A 16733-nucleotide genomic window follows, 5' to 3' on the forward strand; every position below is an offset into this window, starting at 1 on the left:
TATAAATTTCAGTCATATTGGCCATTCCAAAATGGCGGATCTTCTAATCGAGGGCACCGAATGGCGCCTGAATTATCTCCCAACGATTTTCACTCGAAAAATACCCTCGAACTGAATATAAAAGATCCTAAAGATAATGATGTACATATACATTACGACAGCATAGACAAAGATTTTGATATGTTTGGACGTAATTCGGTGATTCCTGACGACAAATTTGGACCAGATGAAGAGCGAATATTCATTGAGGACGAGCCTTATGATTTCGACAGCGCTATATCTTCAATGAATGCATGGGATAACAGAAAAAAATCAACCGAATCGCTTAGAATTTACAAACATCGATTCACGACCGAACAAACTTCTGATTACTTTGAAGAGTCTTTAAGAAATATTAAAAACAAAAATCTCAATAACAATGTTGATAATTATTTGAGAAATGAGCGAGGTATTAAATTGAGTAAAAAAAATAGCGAAAAAATTTACTCGTCAACGGAAACTTCTACTATTGAAATTTATTCCCAAAGTCATACTGATGATAAAAATAAAATTACGGAGATTTATTCATCAAAAAATCCGCTAGAAAAAAGTTCAAGCGGAGTAGAATCTCAAGATAAGAATGATTATTCTAAATCTCATCATAGTTCTACTGGTACATCTCCAACTCCAACTATAAGTAATGAAAAATCAACAATAGACTTGGATAAAATTGTTAATTATTCTATCCATACGACTGTTAAATCAATAGTTAATGATAATCTTAAATCATCAACAGAATCTTTGACGATAAAATTGCCTGAAGATGATGAAAAAATGTTTGACTCCGGTAGTGAAATGGAACAAATAGAAGACTCATATGAAGAAGAATTGATAAAACAAAAGTTATCTAAAAATGAAACAGCAAAATTGTCAACAAATCACAGTAGAAATAATTCAAAAATTTCGAGTGATGAAATAGCTCGAGAAAATGACTCAGAGAACATCGATCACGGAGCGGTTGAAGTGTTGAGTAATGAGGATACTACGGAAAAAACACGGCATTCAAAACATAAAAATCACTCTCATAACTCATTGAAGAATAAAAATTCAAATCAACCATTAATACAAGTGGAAACATTGACTTTTGACATGAGCGACACCACTGATGATACTTTAAATATTTTTACTAAAGAAACTAGTGAGAATTTAGTATTTGAATGGGTTACTACTGAATGGTCTAAATGTTCGCAAACTTGTGGAGGTGGTGGATTTCAAATGAGAGGAGCTCAGTGTATGGTTCGTTCAACAAAACCAGCTAATAATAACACACGAGTTTCATCGAGAACTGTAATAGGTGCTTCGCTTTGTGAAGATGCTGGTTTTAACGTACCGGCAAAAGTTCGTCCTTGTGGCTTAGAGAGATGTCCCCAATGGCATGCAAGTGAATGGACCCCGTGTGAATCATCACGCTGTTTTAATTGGAAAACTGGTAAACACCCTACTTTTTTACTTACTAAGAACACTATCAACAACACTATTAAAATTACTTCATTGATCTTTGATCATTCTATTCACTCATCATTATCCGTCTGATAATTATTATATTTTAAAGCTATTTATTAATAAGATACATTATAAACAATACGTTATTTTAACTATTATTATAATTTTTTTTTAACTTTCTGCTAAGAAAATTGAAAATTTTTTTGTATATAAAATATAATAGTTAATAATCATTTATTTATTTATCAACATATGCCTATTGGCAATATACATCAGATGAAAATATGTGAAATTAAATACAATTAATTAGAATTTAATTAAAGAAAAAAACAAGAAAAACATTCAGGTAAAAGTCCCAGTTATTGTCACTGGCCTAGTTGTTTAACACCTACAATTGTGTTTTAATTAAAAAAATAAAATTTTTTCATAAAACCAAATTATCTTAAAATTCATAACTCAACAATTACATTTATTAATTTATCAGAGTTGATTTGTTTTTTTTTTTTTTTAATTAAAATAAAATTACAAGTGTCAATAACTGGGTCTTTTACCTTATAATTCATACATTAATGAGCAATTGTTTTTTAATATTCACTTCAAATAATATTTGTTTGCTATTTTCATAATTAATTTGAAGTTTAAACTTTAAAACTTTAAAACTTTGAGTTCATCTTCGTGATAACAAGAAATTTTGTCTTAAGACAAAAGCCTCTCAAAATTTCAGTCAAATCAATCGCTAACTCTCTGATATACTAATAATGCTCAAAGTTTTAGTACAAGAAAAAATTAAGGCTTCGGGGCATTGAAGGATATCGATAACTCTGTAAATATTTAATATTTAGTTTTGTCATATTGTCAAAATACTCTCAATATATTACGTTTTCGAAACACGACAAAAATAATTCATCCTTTGAAAATTGTAAAGCGTTTTCTTCATTTAATAATTTGTACTTGAAAAGTGTTAAGGAAGTATTCTGGTCGAGAGCCTAAATTTTAGGCATTTTTCAAACTAACATAAAAAAAATGAAAAATATTTTTACTATCCGTTTTTTCATATGATGTTTATGGACATTTCAAGAATATAAAAAAAATTGAAAAAAAAAAAGATGATAAATTTGACAAATTACAGACTAGTGAAGCGGTAAAGATGTCGCTATCGCGTTGACCTTAGCCAAAAAAAATCACAAAATGACGTCGACATGAAATATCAATTTTTTTTACCCTTTTTTTTTTACTTTTTCGAATTTTTTAAAAATACTCTAAATTGAAATTTTTCAATATCCAAGGCAGTGGCGATAGAGAGATATATAAAGAAAATTTTCACCAAATTTTAAAAGAATCGGTTGGGTAGAACTTGAGATATCATGTCAACCACTTAAAAAAAGTAGTTTCGAGAAAATCGCATTTAAAGTTTGAGAAACAATTCCAGTAGAATAACACGTATAATAATATTTAATACTAACTTTGGATTAATCGGCGATCTCAGATCCATACATTGGGCTTTCTTCTACTTCATACTAGATGTTTTGTGAAGTTCTTTCTGCTAATCGAGCTGTTCGGCCTTCTTTTGAAGAGGCAGAAGTTCGCAGAAGCAGCTGCGTCACAAAATCTCTATCTCCGAAAATAATTTGAATTTTGAAAAATCCATTTCAGGACATATTTTCAAGGGTCTAAACTTTGAAAATATGCAAAAAAAATTGATTTTTTCAAATTTCTAGACCAGAATACCGCCTTAAGCAATATTTTCGATGAAAATTTTTATCCCCTATAAATAAGATAAACGAATAATGAAAAAAGCTTTGTCAAATTAATGAAGTAGTTATAGATGACCCTAATACGTCCGCCTAAGATGAAAATAACTAATATGTTATTTGTATTTTGTACTATTTCTGTTTTATATTGTTGTTGAATTTAAATGGCATTAAAATAACTTTATAAATGTCATAATTAGAAATAATTTAATCCAGTTTATCAAATTATCATTCACACATATATAAAATTAATTATTATAATAGAATTTATGCATTCAATAACAAAAGTCATTTTTAGCTTATCTATTCTGAAAGGTCATTCAACCATACATAATTTTTATTGTATGTTTATATTTGTAAGAATTATTTTCGGGGTAATACGTTAGAATATATTGAAATGACTTATTTTTCCTCATATCAAAGAAGCATTTAAAATTTATTAACTTCTGTATCGACTTTTTAAAAAATAATGTAATGATTAAAAACGTTTTTTTTTTTTAGCAATGCAAAGGAGAGATGTTACCTGTCGTTTAATTGAAGACGCAGTTAACGGCTCAACAAACGCGACTATTCTTAATACCGATAAATGCGACGACGCAATAAGACCACCACAAAGACAAGAATGTTATAACGATGCCTGTAAAGGAGTTTGGAGAGTAGGCGAATGGTCGGAGGTATGAAAAAAATATTAGAAAAAAAAAAGACTTGGCATTAAAAATTTAATATAATAAATACTAAACGAAATTTTTTATTCTATCTAGTGTACAGCATCTTGCGAGGAAGATGGCATTAAATATAGAATTTTACAGTGTGTATGGTTTGGAACGAAAAAGCCTGCAGGTAACGCATGCCGTGATATACCTAGACCTCCAGTTATGAAAATTTGCAAAGGTTCTCCATGTCCTCGAATACCTGGTAATTCATTAAATATTAATATATTTTTCTAATTATTATTTATGATTATAAATGTTAATTTTATATTGATTAAATTTATTATTTCTATTTAGAAGACTGCGAAGATCATTCGCCATTATGCACCAGGGTTAAAATGATGAATATGTGCCGAGTACCGCTTTATCAGAAACAATGCTGCAAATCTTGTCGCTAAGCATGAAGTAACAATTAATTAATCTAAAAATAAATGTCAATATTGACAGTAATTAGATAATTACTTGAAATGAATTAATAATAATAAGTAATAGTATATGATGGAAAACAACAGTCGAAATGCCAGAATATTACTATTAATATGATGAATAAATTATAAAATATAAATATAAATAAAAAAAATAAATGACTTAATATAAGTCATTTTTTAGATAAAAATTTATTTTACGCACACTTTAAACATAGCACTTATACCTTTAAAGGAGTGAATTTACCTCGTGTTTTCTCTAAAAATAAGTATTGATTTATCACTCTTCTTCCTTGCATTATTGAATTTAAAAATAATAGGAAGAAGATTATCAGAAAAGAAATTAAGAGAATATTGTTAAAGTTCAAAATAAATTGAAGGGTACTTAATTAATTAGTTTATCCTCAAAGGAGTATGACTATGAATTTAAAATATTTAATAAAATTAAAAAATTGAAAATAAAATTAAAAAATATTTATAATTGATTTTTAAGGCTTACTAAAATAAAAATCATGAATTATTTTATTTCACAGCTTTTATTCTCTATAGATAAAAAAATCGTTTTTTTATTAAGACTGAAAATGGTTTATTTAATACAAATAATAATAACTTTTAATGAAAATTCTGCAGGGCATTAGATAAATTAAATTTGCCAGTAAAATCCATTATTTAATTATTTTCACTACATTCCGCGAGTACGAATTTAATTATGTTATTATTATTGTTTAAATTGGTTTTATTTATTTTTGTTATATTTCTACATTAATTTAACGCATTGTAATTTATTTAATTATAGGAAATCGCTAAATTGATACTTCACAGCATAAGAATATAAAAACAAAAAAAAAAAAAAAATACATAGAATAAATTATTACTTGCCTACAAAAAAAAAATCCTAAAAATAGTTTCTAAGCAATAAATAAAATAAGTAATGTAATATAATTATAATATTTATAATTTTTAGTAAAAATGAATTTTTTATTAACTAAAAAATTGAGTTGACAATTTTATTAATTTACATTATATATAATTAATTAAAGCATCGAATGACAGATTTACTATTGTTTTAAATTAAAACATAAAATTTATAAAAAATATGATAATTAATAATTATGTTTTTCGTAACAGATATATTTAATAATTTATAATTGACAATTACTGTATATAATACGATCCCTCTATGTAAAATGAATATTTAAGATTATAAGTGAATAAAGAGTAATATTGTTAATTTATACAATAATACTCATTAATTAAAAACAAATCATTACATCTTTATGTAAATATGTAACTGTCTACTCATCAAAACGAAATATAAATAAATGGAAAGTATATCTATAAGGATAATTTAAAAAATAATAATTACTATTTCATTTTATTTTATTTCCTCATTGTAAAATTTATTTGTTATTGTAAAGAGATGGATGAACTTTTTAAAATGTGCTTTAAAAATTAATATCTTTTTTGCAAAAAAATTCTCAAACTTTTGTAGACCTAAAAAAAACATTTTATGTACTTACTACGATTATGAGTCATGATCGTATTTAAAATGCATCAGGTAATTGTTTGGAAGTGGGGTCTACCCTTTTTCTGGTAATAAATTATGAAAAAATTGATACTTGTAAATCGTTAGTTTTTTTTTTTTAATATTCTACGTTAATATTAAACCAAAAAAATAATTTTGAAGAGTTTTATTGTTTTGATTCAAAACCAAAAATTCTTGAATCAAATAAAATTAACTTAAACCAAGAAAAATTTCTTAGTTTAAGAATTTTTTTACTCAAATCAAGAAGATGAAATTCTTCAAAACTATTTACTTGATTCAAGTTAATTTTTTTTTCTGTGTATGGACTATATATTGAAACAGCAATTTTTACTGTTTGAAACTGTAATTTTTTAAAATTATAAATTATAAATTGTGGTTTTCATACTTTCTATATTAAGTTCTGTAATATTTATATTTTTGCCACCCCGATGTCCACTTACTGTTTGAAACTATAAAAATTAGCCGGAATCCGAGTAAATTTTACAGTTTACTTTTTTCAGTGTAAAGTATGGCCACATAATTCCAGTGATTTGTACTTTATTTACTTTTTTTTTTATTTTATATGTAAAAACAAACACCTTATTTTAAAAATTCTGAAAATATTAATTTTCTTAATAAATTCATTTTTTTTTTAATTTTTCTAATCGAAAAATTTCTATTTTTTTTTTTTTTTTTTTTTTTTATTTATTTTGACTCAATTTATTCTATTTTTGGTAGGCTTTAAGAGAATAAGTACGTAGTTCATAAAATTTTTAAACATCATTTTTATGGATTGAAATATTGAAGATCTTATTTCCAAACAACGATCTGACATTGTTTTATCAACGAAATACCTCAAGACCTTCATTCCAAAAAAAGGATATTTTTTAAGAAATAACAGTTAAAAAAAGATTTAAGGTTTACACGGTTTAGTATTCGACAAAATTAAAACATTAATCATTTAATTGAATTTGAAAATTAAAGTAAATTTTTCGTTTTGAGAAAATTTTTTTCTGTCAATAACTTTCTTTTTTTTTTTAAGGAAAAAATTATATACTTAGTTTAATTTAACAAATTATACTTTTTTTTTTAAATCCTCTGATATACGTATACATATATAATTGCACAATTGGGTATAAAAATCATTTGAAAATGCTAATAAACATAGTAAAGTTACTAAAAAAAAAAAAGTATTTATTATTTCAAAGTTCCCATACTTTCATAACATCATCATCCTCAATTCCCCAAAGTTCTCGAATAATTTTCCATCCAGGTTTTTGAGTAACCGTTAAATAATTATTTTCCGGTTCATTTAAATGTGAATAAATTCCATAAATTAAGCTTTGACACAAACGAGCACAAACAGCGGTTTTTAAGATACTTTTTTCAAAATTTGACAATTTCCTTTTACTCCGATATCCGTTAATAATATATTTTCCCGCTTCTATATCACGAGCTTGTATTATCATATAACATAAATTAATTGCTAACTCAAATATCAAGTACGAATACTGAGTATCGCCAAAGTCAATAATCCCTATGACTTTATTTTGTTCGGGATTTATCAAAATATTCTGTTCGTTTAAATCGCCATGAATCATACCTTTATCTAATCGATTAAGATTGCCGATAACATCTTTTTCGAATCTCTTAATTATATCTCCCAGCAATACTTTATCACTTTCATCTTTAATAACGAACAAATAATCACGCAATCGTGGTACTTCCATAAGACTCCATAAATGCGTACGATTTTTAAAAGAACTATGAGAAAATCCACGGAGTACTTCATTTAAAGTAGCTACGAATTTTCCTACATCAAAAAGTAGTTCTTTCATTACTTTAACATTGTATAATATTTCTCCAGGGCAAAAAACCAACAGACGTACCTAAAATAATAAAATAATATTTCCATAAATTAATTTTTATTTGAAGCAATGTTTACTCCATGGTTTAATTTTTAACTCACGATATGTTCAGCAATATCTTCATTTTTAAGTTTTTCCAAGGAATAGTAAGAACCATGGATATTTTTTATCGGCACGGAACAAGTTATATTGCATTTATTTAAATACAACATCATTTCATTTTGCCCTTCAATACAACTTTTATCTTTAGAGTCTATTGAATTCATAATCTTCAATACATATCCTTCATGATTAATCTTTTTTAAATGCGGGTTTTCAAATTCGGGGTCACAAAGTATTCGATAATTTTTATCATCGTAACTATTCAACTCTTGAATATTTTTCACTTTCAATCCGTATAATTTTTCTACTAGCTTTATAGCTATTTCATCACTGACTACCGGTCTTATTTTTCGCTCAATTACTGATGAAGCCATTGTATTATTTCTGGTCACTAAAGTAAGAAAAATTGTTAAAATAAAACTTCATCTCAAAATTATTATTTTCTTAACATTAAATTTTTTAATAATTTTCAAATCTTAGATTATTTCTTTAGAATTCAAATTCAAATTCAATTTTTATCTGTTGAATTAAAATTTCAAAAGAAAACAATACAAGCTTACCTTGAATAATTGATCGAGAATTCAATTGATCTCAAATTTTTTCCATTAATCAATCAGTAAATTCAAAAATTTTTATTATTTAATTCAAGCTTTCATTCATAAAAAATTAATTATTGACGTATTTATTTTATTTTTATATTTATCAAATTATTGAGCACAATATAACTCAGTAAAAATTTTATAATTTATTAAATTTACTTAAAATGAAAATGAAAGTAATAATTTTATTACTGACTTTTCTTTCAGTTTATTATGACGGTCCAACGAATAATACGACACTGATACCAGTACACATAGGTTCATATTATTTATATTAAGTGAATGATAGCGGCGATTGCTGCCGTAGACATTGTATAGAGTAGCTACTACTAGTCTACTTATCATTTAATGAGTTTAATTAAACAATAAGCTTGAATAACAATATAATTCTTTTAAATTGAAATGATTTAATATTTATCTTATAATAAATGCTGGTGCGAAATAAAAAATATTTTTTATCAATGGCACAAACAATACAATTTATTGTTATCTAGGTGTAAAAAAAAAATTAGAAATTAGTAAAATAAAATTTCTAATTATTCTAATAATCGACAACTGAAAACAACGAGATCCAATAAAAACTGTGTCCATAATAGTCCAAGAAACAGAATATCAGCCCTTATTAATAAACATCACACTGACATAAATTTTTTCGGAGATTCCTATAAAACATTCTTAGATAAATTAAAAAAAATTTTGTAATTCATAATGCTGCAATAATTCTCCTTTCTCCTTATATATTTTAGTCTGACTCCTTTTTTTTTTTTTTTTTTTTTTCCATATTAATATCTTTCAACATTCCCGTATTGCCAATGTGTACAAAGCCGATTGGCGTTAAATAAATATCAATAAAAAAAATAAATAAATGTTATTGTCAAGTATTTGTTACATATTTAGCGTAAGAAACTAACGTGTCTCTGTATCTGTCAAAGAAGAAATTTATGCCAATTTTATGGCACGTCTCAACGCGAAGCGATAGTGCTTTACTCTCACTCTCTCAAGGTCAAGCAATTATCTCGGCTTAAATTGCTTTTATTTGAACTTTTTTGCACTTTGAGTATTGAATGAGTTGACAAATATCAACAATAATACTTTTGTATGACAATCGATACTTTAAAAAACACTATTTTTTCTAGATAGTATAAAAAAAACTGTTTTAAAAAAATATTTCGGTGGACGTCGGGTAGTCTGTATCCGAACAAAAACAGTTTCACTGTAAAAAATTGCGCCAAGTCCACGTTCATAAAACTCATCTCAATAACATCTGCACTTTGCAAAAAAAATAAGACTCGTTATAATAATTTTCATTCTATACAAAAAAAAAGTTAAATACAAAAAAATACCAAGAAACCGTCATAATGTTGAAAAAATTGAAAAAAATTTGTTGAAAATTTAAAAATTAAGAAAAAATTTTTTTATCGTACTTGGCGCGCGTCATCGAGTACCCCAAATTTTTCAGGATACATGAACATCCTTTTAATGTTTCAACATTTATAAGTAAGTCAACCTATAAAATGCATAAATGTAATTAATGAAATATTATTTTATGATACGTTTAACAAAAGTTAGGTAAAATCAACATGGCATACGTATTTTATTTGAAATTTTTAAATTGTCCGCCCATCGTTTATGATTTTAATAAAACGCCCTCTCCTGTTCGGTTATGCAATTTGCTTACAAGTGAATACGCCTGCATACATTGACTCTGTCGTGGAATCACTGCGAAAATTGAGTTGATTAAAAAATAAAACGTATGGCCGACTAAATTGAGAAAATGCGGTGTGATTGCCAATCAAAATGTGTTAATTACAATTAAACGAAGCATGATCAAGTTTCTTCATGAAAGCTTAATGACGGAACTGAAAAAATTGAATTAAAAAATTTTGTGTTATTTCAGATATCTTCACCAGACTACCATATTGACAGATATTTTCACTAAAAATCTGAAAAAATTTTCGAAACGGATTTTTTCACTGAAACTGATATTAATCCAGTAAGCAGTGTTTTTAATTCGTTGAGTATACTTCACTGATGTGAATCTATAAACATAACAATGTATGAAATCATATATTATATAATTAGAGCTGATAAGATATTTTTAAGCTATAAAATCTTTCGTATTATCTCAAACGGGGGAGCAAAAATTTTAATAATTAGAAAGAAGTAAAATAATTACAAAAACAAAGTAATTGTGGGTGATTTGTGAAGTGTATTAAAAATTAAGATAATTAAAGCTAGTGACAAGTGCTGACATAAACGTAGCATTAAAATAATTCGAATTAAAAACTATTATTAAAATAAAAAAGAAATAACAAAAAATTTGAATACTTTATTAAAATAAAAACTTTTTATAAAATTATTAAAGACTACACCTTGCCTTTTTTGTACTGTGGCTTCTATGTGACTTCTATAATTAAAAATACAAGAATAATACACTCACTCTAATCACTGTGCTTGTCATTATAATTTTCAAAAGACCGCGCTAAAAGTCTATAAACGTAAAGTTGACGCATGCGCACTGCAAATATTTAGAATAAAAATATTCAGCTAATTAAAAATGTTGATTAAACAACAAATAAACAATGTGAAGTAGAAACGATTGTTATATATACATAAACAATCGAAAAGAGAGGTTTAATGAGCCGTATTGCTAAAAAAATATTAAAAATGCAATAGGGAGGCTAACTTAAAGATATATTAATAAGAAATTTTTTTAAATAAATAAATAGAGAACTAACAAATCAAACAAATGTTGATAGTAAGCGATGAAGAACAAACGATGAACTAACGATGTGATAAAAAAAAGTTCAAAATTAAAAAAAAAAACTTCTGGGGTGCTATCTTAAATCTCGCATTGGCTGTATTGTTTACCGCAAACTGTCTACAGTTTATGTGGATATAATTCCAGCGCACCCTGGCGGTCGTAAATGTAAGCTATGAATTACTTTTTTAACTGTAGTTTCGTATCTTTAAAAGATTACTACACATTTTTATTTTATCTAGTCTAGGGCGGATATATTTCTCCAGCAAAAAAAGTCAGAATTGAAAAATCTGAGCGAGCTATAGTATGTGCTGATAAAATTTAATAATTTTAAGTGAATAAATTGTTGCAAGTATAAATAATTGATTAAAACGGTAAAATAAGTGATTAATTAATCTTGATGATAACAAATTAAGTTAAAAAAGTACCTCAGAATTAAAATAAAATTTTGTAACCCCGAAAAGCCGTTCTGCTTACAGTAAATATAAATAACATTCGGTAGTCTGGCGCTCCGTTTTGAACGGAACTTGGCGCCAAATTCTACCGAATTTGTTGATTAGCGTAGAATGCATGTGGTCACGATAACTCCCAAAAAATTTCACTTTTTATTCTTTTTTTTTTTCATTTTCTTCAGTATGATTCTGAGTGATAGCTTATTTAAAATTACCGTTTAACTCAATGTAATTTAATTGCGAAATGAATAAATTCATTAAAAGTAAACGGTCTTTTTGTATATCTATATATGTATTTATATAAAAATAAAAATAGTTCATTTTAATTTCAAAATGTGCATTTTTGGATTTTCCAAACTTTTATAATTACATCTGAAGATTATTTTTTAATTTATTAATTGCCGTATCTATTTTTGTATTTTTAACTATAAAATTCCTTCTTCAATTACATACTTATTGATTTATATAGAGCTTCAATCAAATAACGAAAAATGAATTAAATAAAACATTATACATTCCATTTAAGTCGTTACCATTTAAAAATAAATTTACTGTATTTTCTGAAATCGATTTGAAAAGTGATAAATTCAGATAAATTGTCGGAGCGATAACTTGACAGGTAAAATTATAATTAAAAATTGAAAATTAATTCAATAATCAGATTTGAATCGAGATCGATGCACCTGAATTCAATTTTTTTTTTCCACAACCTCCACTATTGAACGCACAATAATCTCGTTCCGCGACCTTGTCCTTTGAAGGTGGAGAATGAAAACTGCTTTGCTGTCAAGATTCTTGCTGTTTCCAAGATTATCAATATTCGTACATATCCAACAGATATCTTCATAGCAACGAAAGCCTCATTTGCGCAGACAAAATTGTCCCATATTCGAACCATGGGTGCTTTTACACCAGAACAAGACAAAACTGTAGTTCGCTGAAACTTTTCCAATATTCAATTCCATCATCTGGTCCTAGTTCAAAGCTCGACGTTAGTCGCATCACAGATTCTCCGATACTTTTTCAATGGCAGTTTTATCAAAATGACATTAAACTTGCCGTTGAAGTCTTTCAAGTTCAATGAGCTTTCCAGTGTCAACGAAATGTTGCCAGTAGCCATTGTTCAGCTTCAACGAATGTTCTCTAAAAAAAAAGAAACAGTTCTTATTGAAAATGCTAGACATTTATAGCAGCGATTTTGATAAACATGCTCCAGGGTACTTTAAAATATCTTTAAAAATTTTGAAAAGTTTTTATCGCTTTTTGTTCTGCCAAGACGATATTATCTTTTTGATCCTTGGTTTTGTCTTGAACAGACTTGATAATTCTAACTCAAGCCTTCTTTTTTGAATTCCGTCAACATCTGTGTCCAACACTTATCGTAACTCGTCAATTTTAGCAATCCCAAGCTCTAAAACAAAAGATTTATAACGATTGTCAGAAAATGCTGGTATAATTTTCTTTCAATATATCAAAAATATTTTTAGCAAAGATCTAATATCTATGACACTGAACTTGACAGATATTAAAAATTTTTTTAGAATTTTATAGCAATTTAATTATTAAAAAAATTATTATTAAAAAGTTTCACATATGAAAATTAATAAAAATAACAAGTGAAAATTTTTGCAAGCATTTTTTTATTGTAATTGATTTGTTAAAAATTTTTTTAAATCAACAGCTGACGGCTAATTCGGTGTTATCAATATCTAAATAAATATGATGAGGAAATCCTGTGTTATTTTAATTAATCAGAAAGTAATTTTTTAAAATTTCTACATGTGAAATTTTCTTGTAAATTTTAGTATCATAAACAAGGAACAAAAAAAAACGATTTACCGCCTGTGCTAATAATTTTTTACATTTTTAAAAAAGTTCTCGTAGTATAACATTAAATTTAGCTGTCATTTCACAATTTTTTAAATTTTCTTTAACAAATAAATTATAGCAAAAAAAATTATCAAAAAATGGACTTTTAGAAATTTTAATAAATTAAAAATGCAATTTTTTAAAAATAATTTTTTAGAACAAATTTTTTTGTTAAAGAAAATAAAAAAATTGTCAAGTGACAGCTGACTTTAATGTCATTCTCGTAGTACTTGTAACATTATTGTTTTATAAACAAACTATGAACATTTTACTTAATTTATAAAGACTACGATGTTTATATACTCAAAAATAGGTTAATGTTTATTTAAAAAAAATACAAAGCGTAGATAAATGTCGTCTAATTAAAACTTACGAAATTCTCTATCATAATAATATTAAAACTTGAACAAATATATATTTGATTTAAAAACTTATCATTAATGTTATGCTAGTAAATAAATAATTACCATTGACATTTGATACATTTGATCAAGGTCCGTTGATATATAGACTATTAGAGATCCTTCCCTGATAGCCACCTTATCTATAACTTACTGTCAATCTACGTCCGCAATTTGAAGCAAACTTGACGGAAACAGTTGGCAAAGCGAGCGATTACCTATTAGTTACCTATAACTTACTCTGCAAATAGACGTCAAAACTTGCTGTACAAGTATTTCCTTCAAATTGTAGTAAAGTTGAAAAGAAATTTAACCACAAGTTTGATTGTTAACTTGTATTCAAGTTGCGGCCGTAGATTTCCGTCAATTTGCTTACAACTGTTGTTGAGAGAAGAATTACCGCCAACTTGATGTATAAATTAACCGTAACTGCTGGAAGTCAACACTTACTGAGAAAGCGCTGGCTATCAGGGTTGGTAAAGGGAATACATGTACGAACCTTACTAAATCATGTGATAACTTACCGTTAATCACGCTTAACATAGAATAGAGTATTCTGTAATACCATCAAAGAAACTGTAAGTTTTTGGTGTTAGATGGCGTTAGTTTTAAGATTATAATGTAATCTTAAAATTTTCGTATCACAGATCACAGTATTAAGTTATTAAGAAACACTCCTCCGAAACGACTTCGATCAATTCTTATGAAAATTTTTGTTCATATTTGGTAAGTTTGAAAATCGGTCGGAAATTATTTTTCAACCCCTAAATCAATAAGGGTAACCCACCGCTAAATTTTGTTTTTATTTTTTCGACAATGTTTTTTATTTTTATTTTTACATGATGTGGCATTGAAAAATACAAAGTGGCCACAAACAGTACTTCTACCCTATACTTTTACCAATAACATTGCTTAGTATTCATATGATACCATAAAATAATGGGTCGCTGTTTGTAAGTTTATAGAGTGGAAAAAACGTGAGGGTCTTTAACCCTTACGTCAAAGGGTTCTCTCGGATCAGAACGTCCAAGAACGTTGTTCCTTTGTTTAGGCGCTTGGACGATGGTGCACCGATCGTTTTTTAATATTTTTCTTTTATTTGGTTCTATTTTAATTTATTTATTAACAAAGACACTGGTATATTATTTTATTTATTTATTTATTTATTTATTTATATACATTATACGCCAATCGGCATTATACATTAATGTTTTAAAGTGAAAAGAGAAAATTATAAAAGAGAAAAAAAGAAAATTGGAAATATAAATTTAAGTTAAAGATCAGGAGTAGAGACATTTAGTTATTACAAAAGGCAATTAAGTCTGGAAATAAACTGTTGTAAATTTCCGTTGAAGAAGTCTACATCTGAATGAAACTTGTTGACCATATTTGCGATTCTATTACGAGGACCATCCATAATATAATTTTTATTAGAACAAGATGTCTTTAATAAGCGGTTGTGTCTTAGGTTCTGTTTGCTGTTGTTGATGAACTCAAAGCAGCTAGATACATCAGAGACATCGATTAGGCCAGTGAAAATCTTGAAAAAGAATATACCGTCAGCAAGTTGTCTACGCCTTTCGTAGCTGGATAGATTATATTGCATTTTGGCATCAAGAGCTGAGATAGGAGAACCTGATTTGGATATTGCAAAGGCCAGCGTCTTGCTGAACTTATGTAGAATTTTTTAGATTTTATTGGATTGTTGTGTTGTATTCGGTGACCAAATAATGGAGCCATATTCCAATATGGGGGATACCAGTGTAAGAAAAAGGCGAACAAGTGTGAGAGGGTTGTTGAAGTCACGGCCCATTCTGCTTATGAGACCGAGCATTTTATAGGCTTGAAGCGTTATGCGGTCAATATGGTTGGAGAAAGTGAGTCTGTTATCAATAAGTATGCCTAAGTCTTTGATCTCTGTGCATTCCTGAATTCTATGTCCATCGAGCAGATAATCGGTGGGTATTGAAGAGTGTGAGCGAGAGTAGGAAATAGTATAGTATTTGTTAGGATTAAGGTACAGCTTGTTTAAGAGGCACCAAGTATGTAGGCAATCAATGTCGTTTTGGAGGATGGCGATATCAAGTACTCCTGTAACGATTCTGTATATCCCTGATTAAAAATATTGATTGAAAAGTATTGGGAATCAGTCACCCTATGTGAACTGTATATCTATATATACATGAAAAAGAATTGAAATTATTCAAAAGTATTCTAATTTCATCATTTTCAATCCTTTTCAATCAATATTTTTAACCAGGGATCTTTAGATCATCTGCGTATAGTAAGAAGTCCGAGCGCAGGTTGTCGCCGATATCATTAATAAAGATGTTGAATAAGATAGGCCCTAGGTGTGAGCCCTGTGGGACACCGGAGGTAGCTTGGTATACTTCAGATGTGTGATCTCCGATTCTAACTTGGAGACAACGGTCTTTTAGATAGGAACAGAACCAGTTTAAAGTACTGCCGGTGAAGCCATGTTTTTCTAACTTATCCAGTAAAATCAAGTGGTCCACCCTGTCAAATGCCTTGCTGAAGTGTGTGTAGACAGAATGAACGCAGACTCCGTTATCAAGGGCATTAAGAATGTAGTTAGTATAGCAGAACAGGTTAGTGACCGTAGATTTACCACCGATGAAACCATGCTGCTTGGGTGTAATTTTTTTCTTGATGTAAGATGTAACCTGAGTGAGGATCACTTTCTCGAATAGTTTGGATAGTGCCGAAAGTATGCAGACTGGTCTGTAATTGAAGACATCTGATTTGCTACCATTTTTATGAATTGGAG

The 16733-nt window shown here is 27.6% G+C and overlaps 2 protein-coding genes across 3 annotated transcripts in view; one reads left to right on the plus strand and one right to left on the minus strand.

Annotated features, from left to right (window-relative positions):
• Nolo (ADAMTS-like no long nerve cord) overlaps positions 1-7078 on the plus strand; it is a 163575-nt gene extending 156497 nt beyond the window's left edge. Inside the window, exons 21-24 of one of the 2 annotated variants that reach the window (XM_074242506.1) lie at positions 13-1468; positions 3735-3907; positions 3995-4148; positions 4244-7078. In XM_074242506.1, the coding sequence (XP_074098607.1) occupies positions 13-1468; positions 3735-3907; positions 3995-4148; positions 4244-4341 (1881 nt within the window). In that variant the 3' untranslated portion in view covers positions 4342-7078. Of the gene's footprint in view, positions 1-12; positions 1469-3734; positions 3908-3994; positions 4149-4240 lie in introns of both variants that reach the window. The other variant, XM_074242505.1, reaches the window with a different exon arrangement.
• A 17-nt stretch (positions 7079-7095) lies between these two features.
• LOC141527175 (hydroxylysine kinase) lies at positions 7096-8561 on the minus strand. The gene is made up of 3 exons (XM_074242516.1): positions 8424-8561; positions 7863-8254; positions 7096-7782 (listed from the first exon to the last, which is right to left on the minus strand). Exons 2-3 carry the CDS (start codon positions 8235-8237, stop codon positions 7096-7098), a joined length of 1062 nt encoding a protein of 353 aa, XP_074098617.1. The 5' UTR covers positions 8238-8254; positions 8424-8561.
• Positions 8562-16733: the final 8172 nt, after the last annotated feature.

This window comes from Cotesia typhae, unplaced genomic scaffold, assembly GCF_013202065.1.
Source record: "Cotesia typhae breed Kobodo isofemale line unplaced genomic scaffold, CoteBio_Ctyphae contig_4, whole genome shotgun sequence".
Classification (NCBI taxonomy): domain Eukaryota; kingdom Metazoa; phylum Arthropoda; class Insecta; order Hymenoptera; family Braconidae; genus Cotesia; species Cotesia typhae.

Coding starts and splice junctions, on each gene's coding strand:
- LOC141527175 (XM_074242516.1), bottom strand. CDS start 8,237: ATGGCTTCATCAGTAATTGAGCGAAAAATAAGACCGGTAGTCAGTGAT. Junction 7,783..7,862: donor AAGATATTGCTGAACATATC/GTGAGTTAAAAA, acceptor TTATTATTTTAG/GTACGTCTGTTGGTTTTTTG.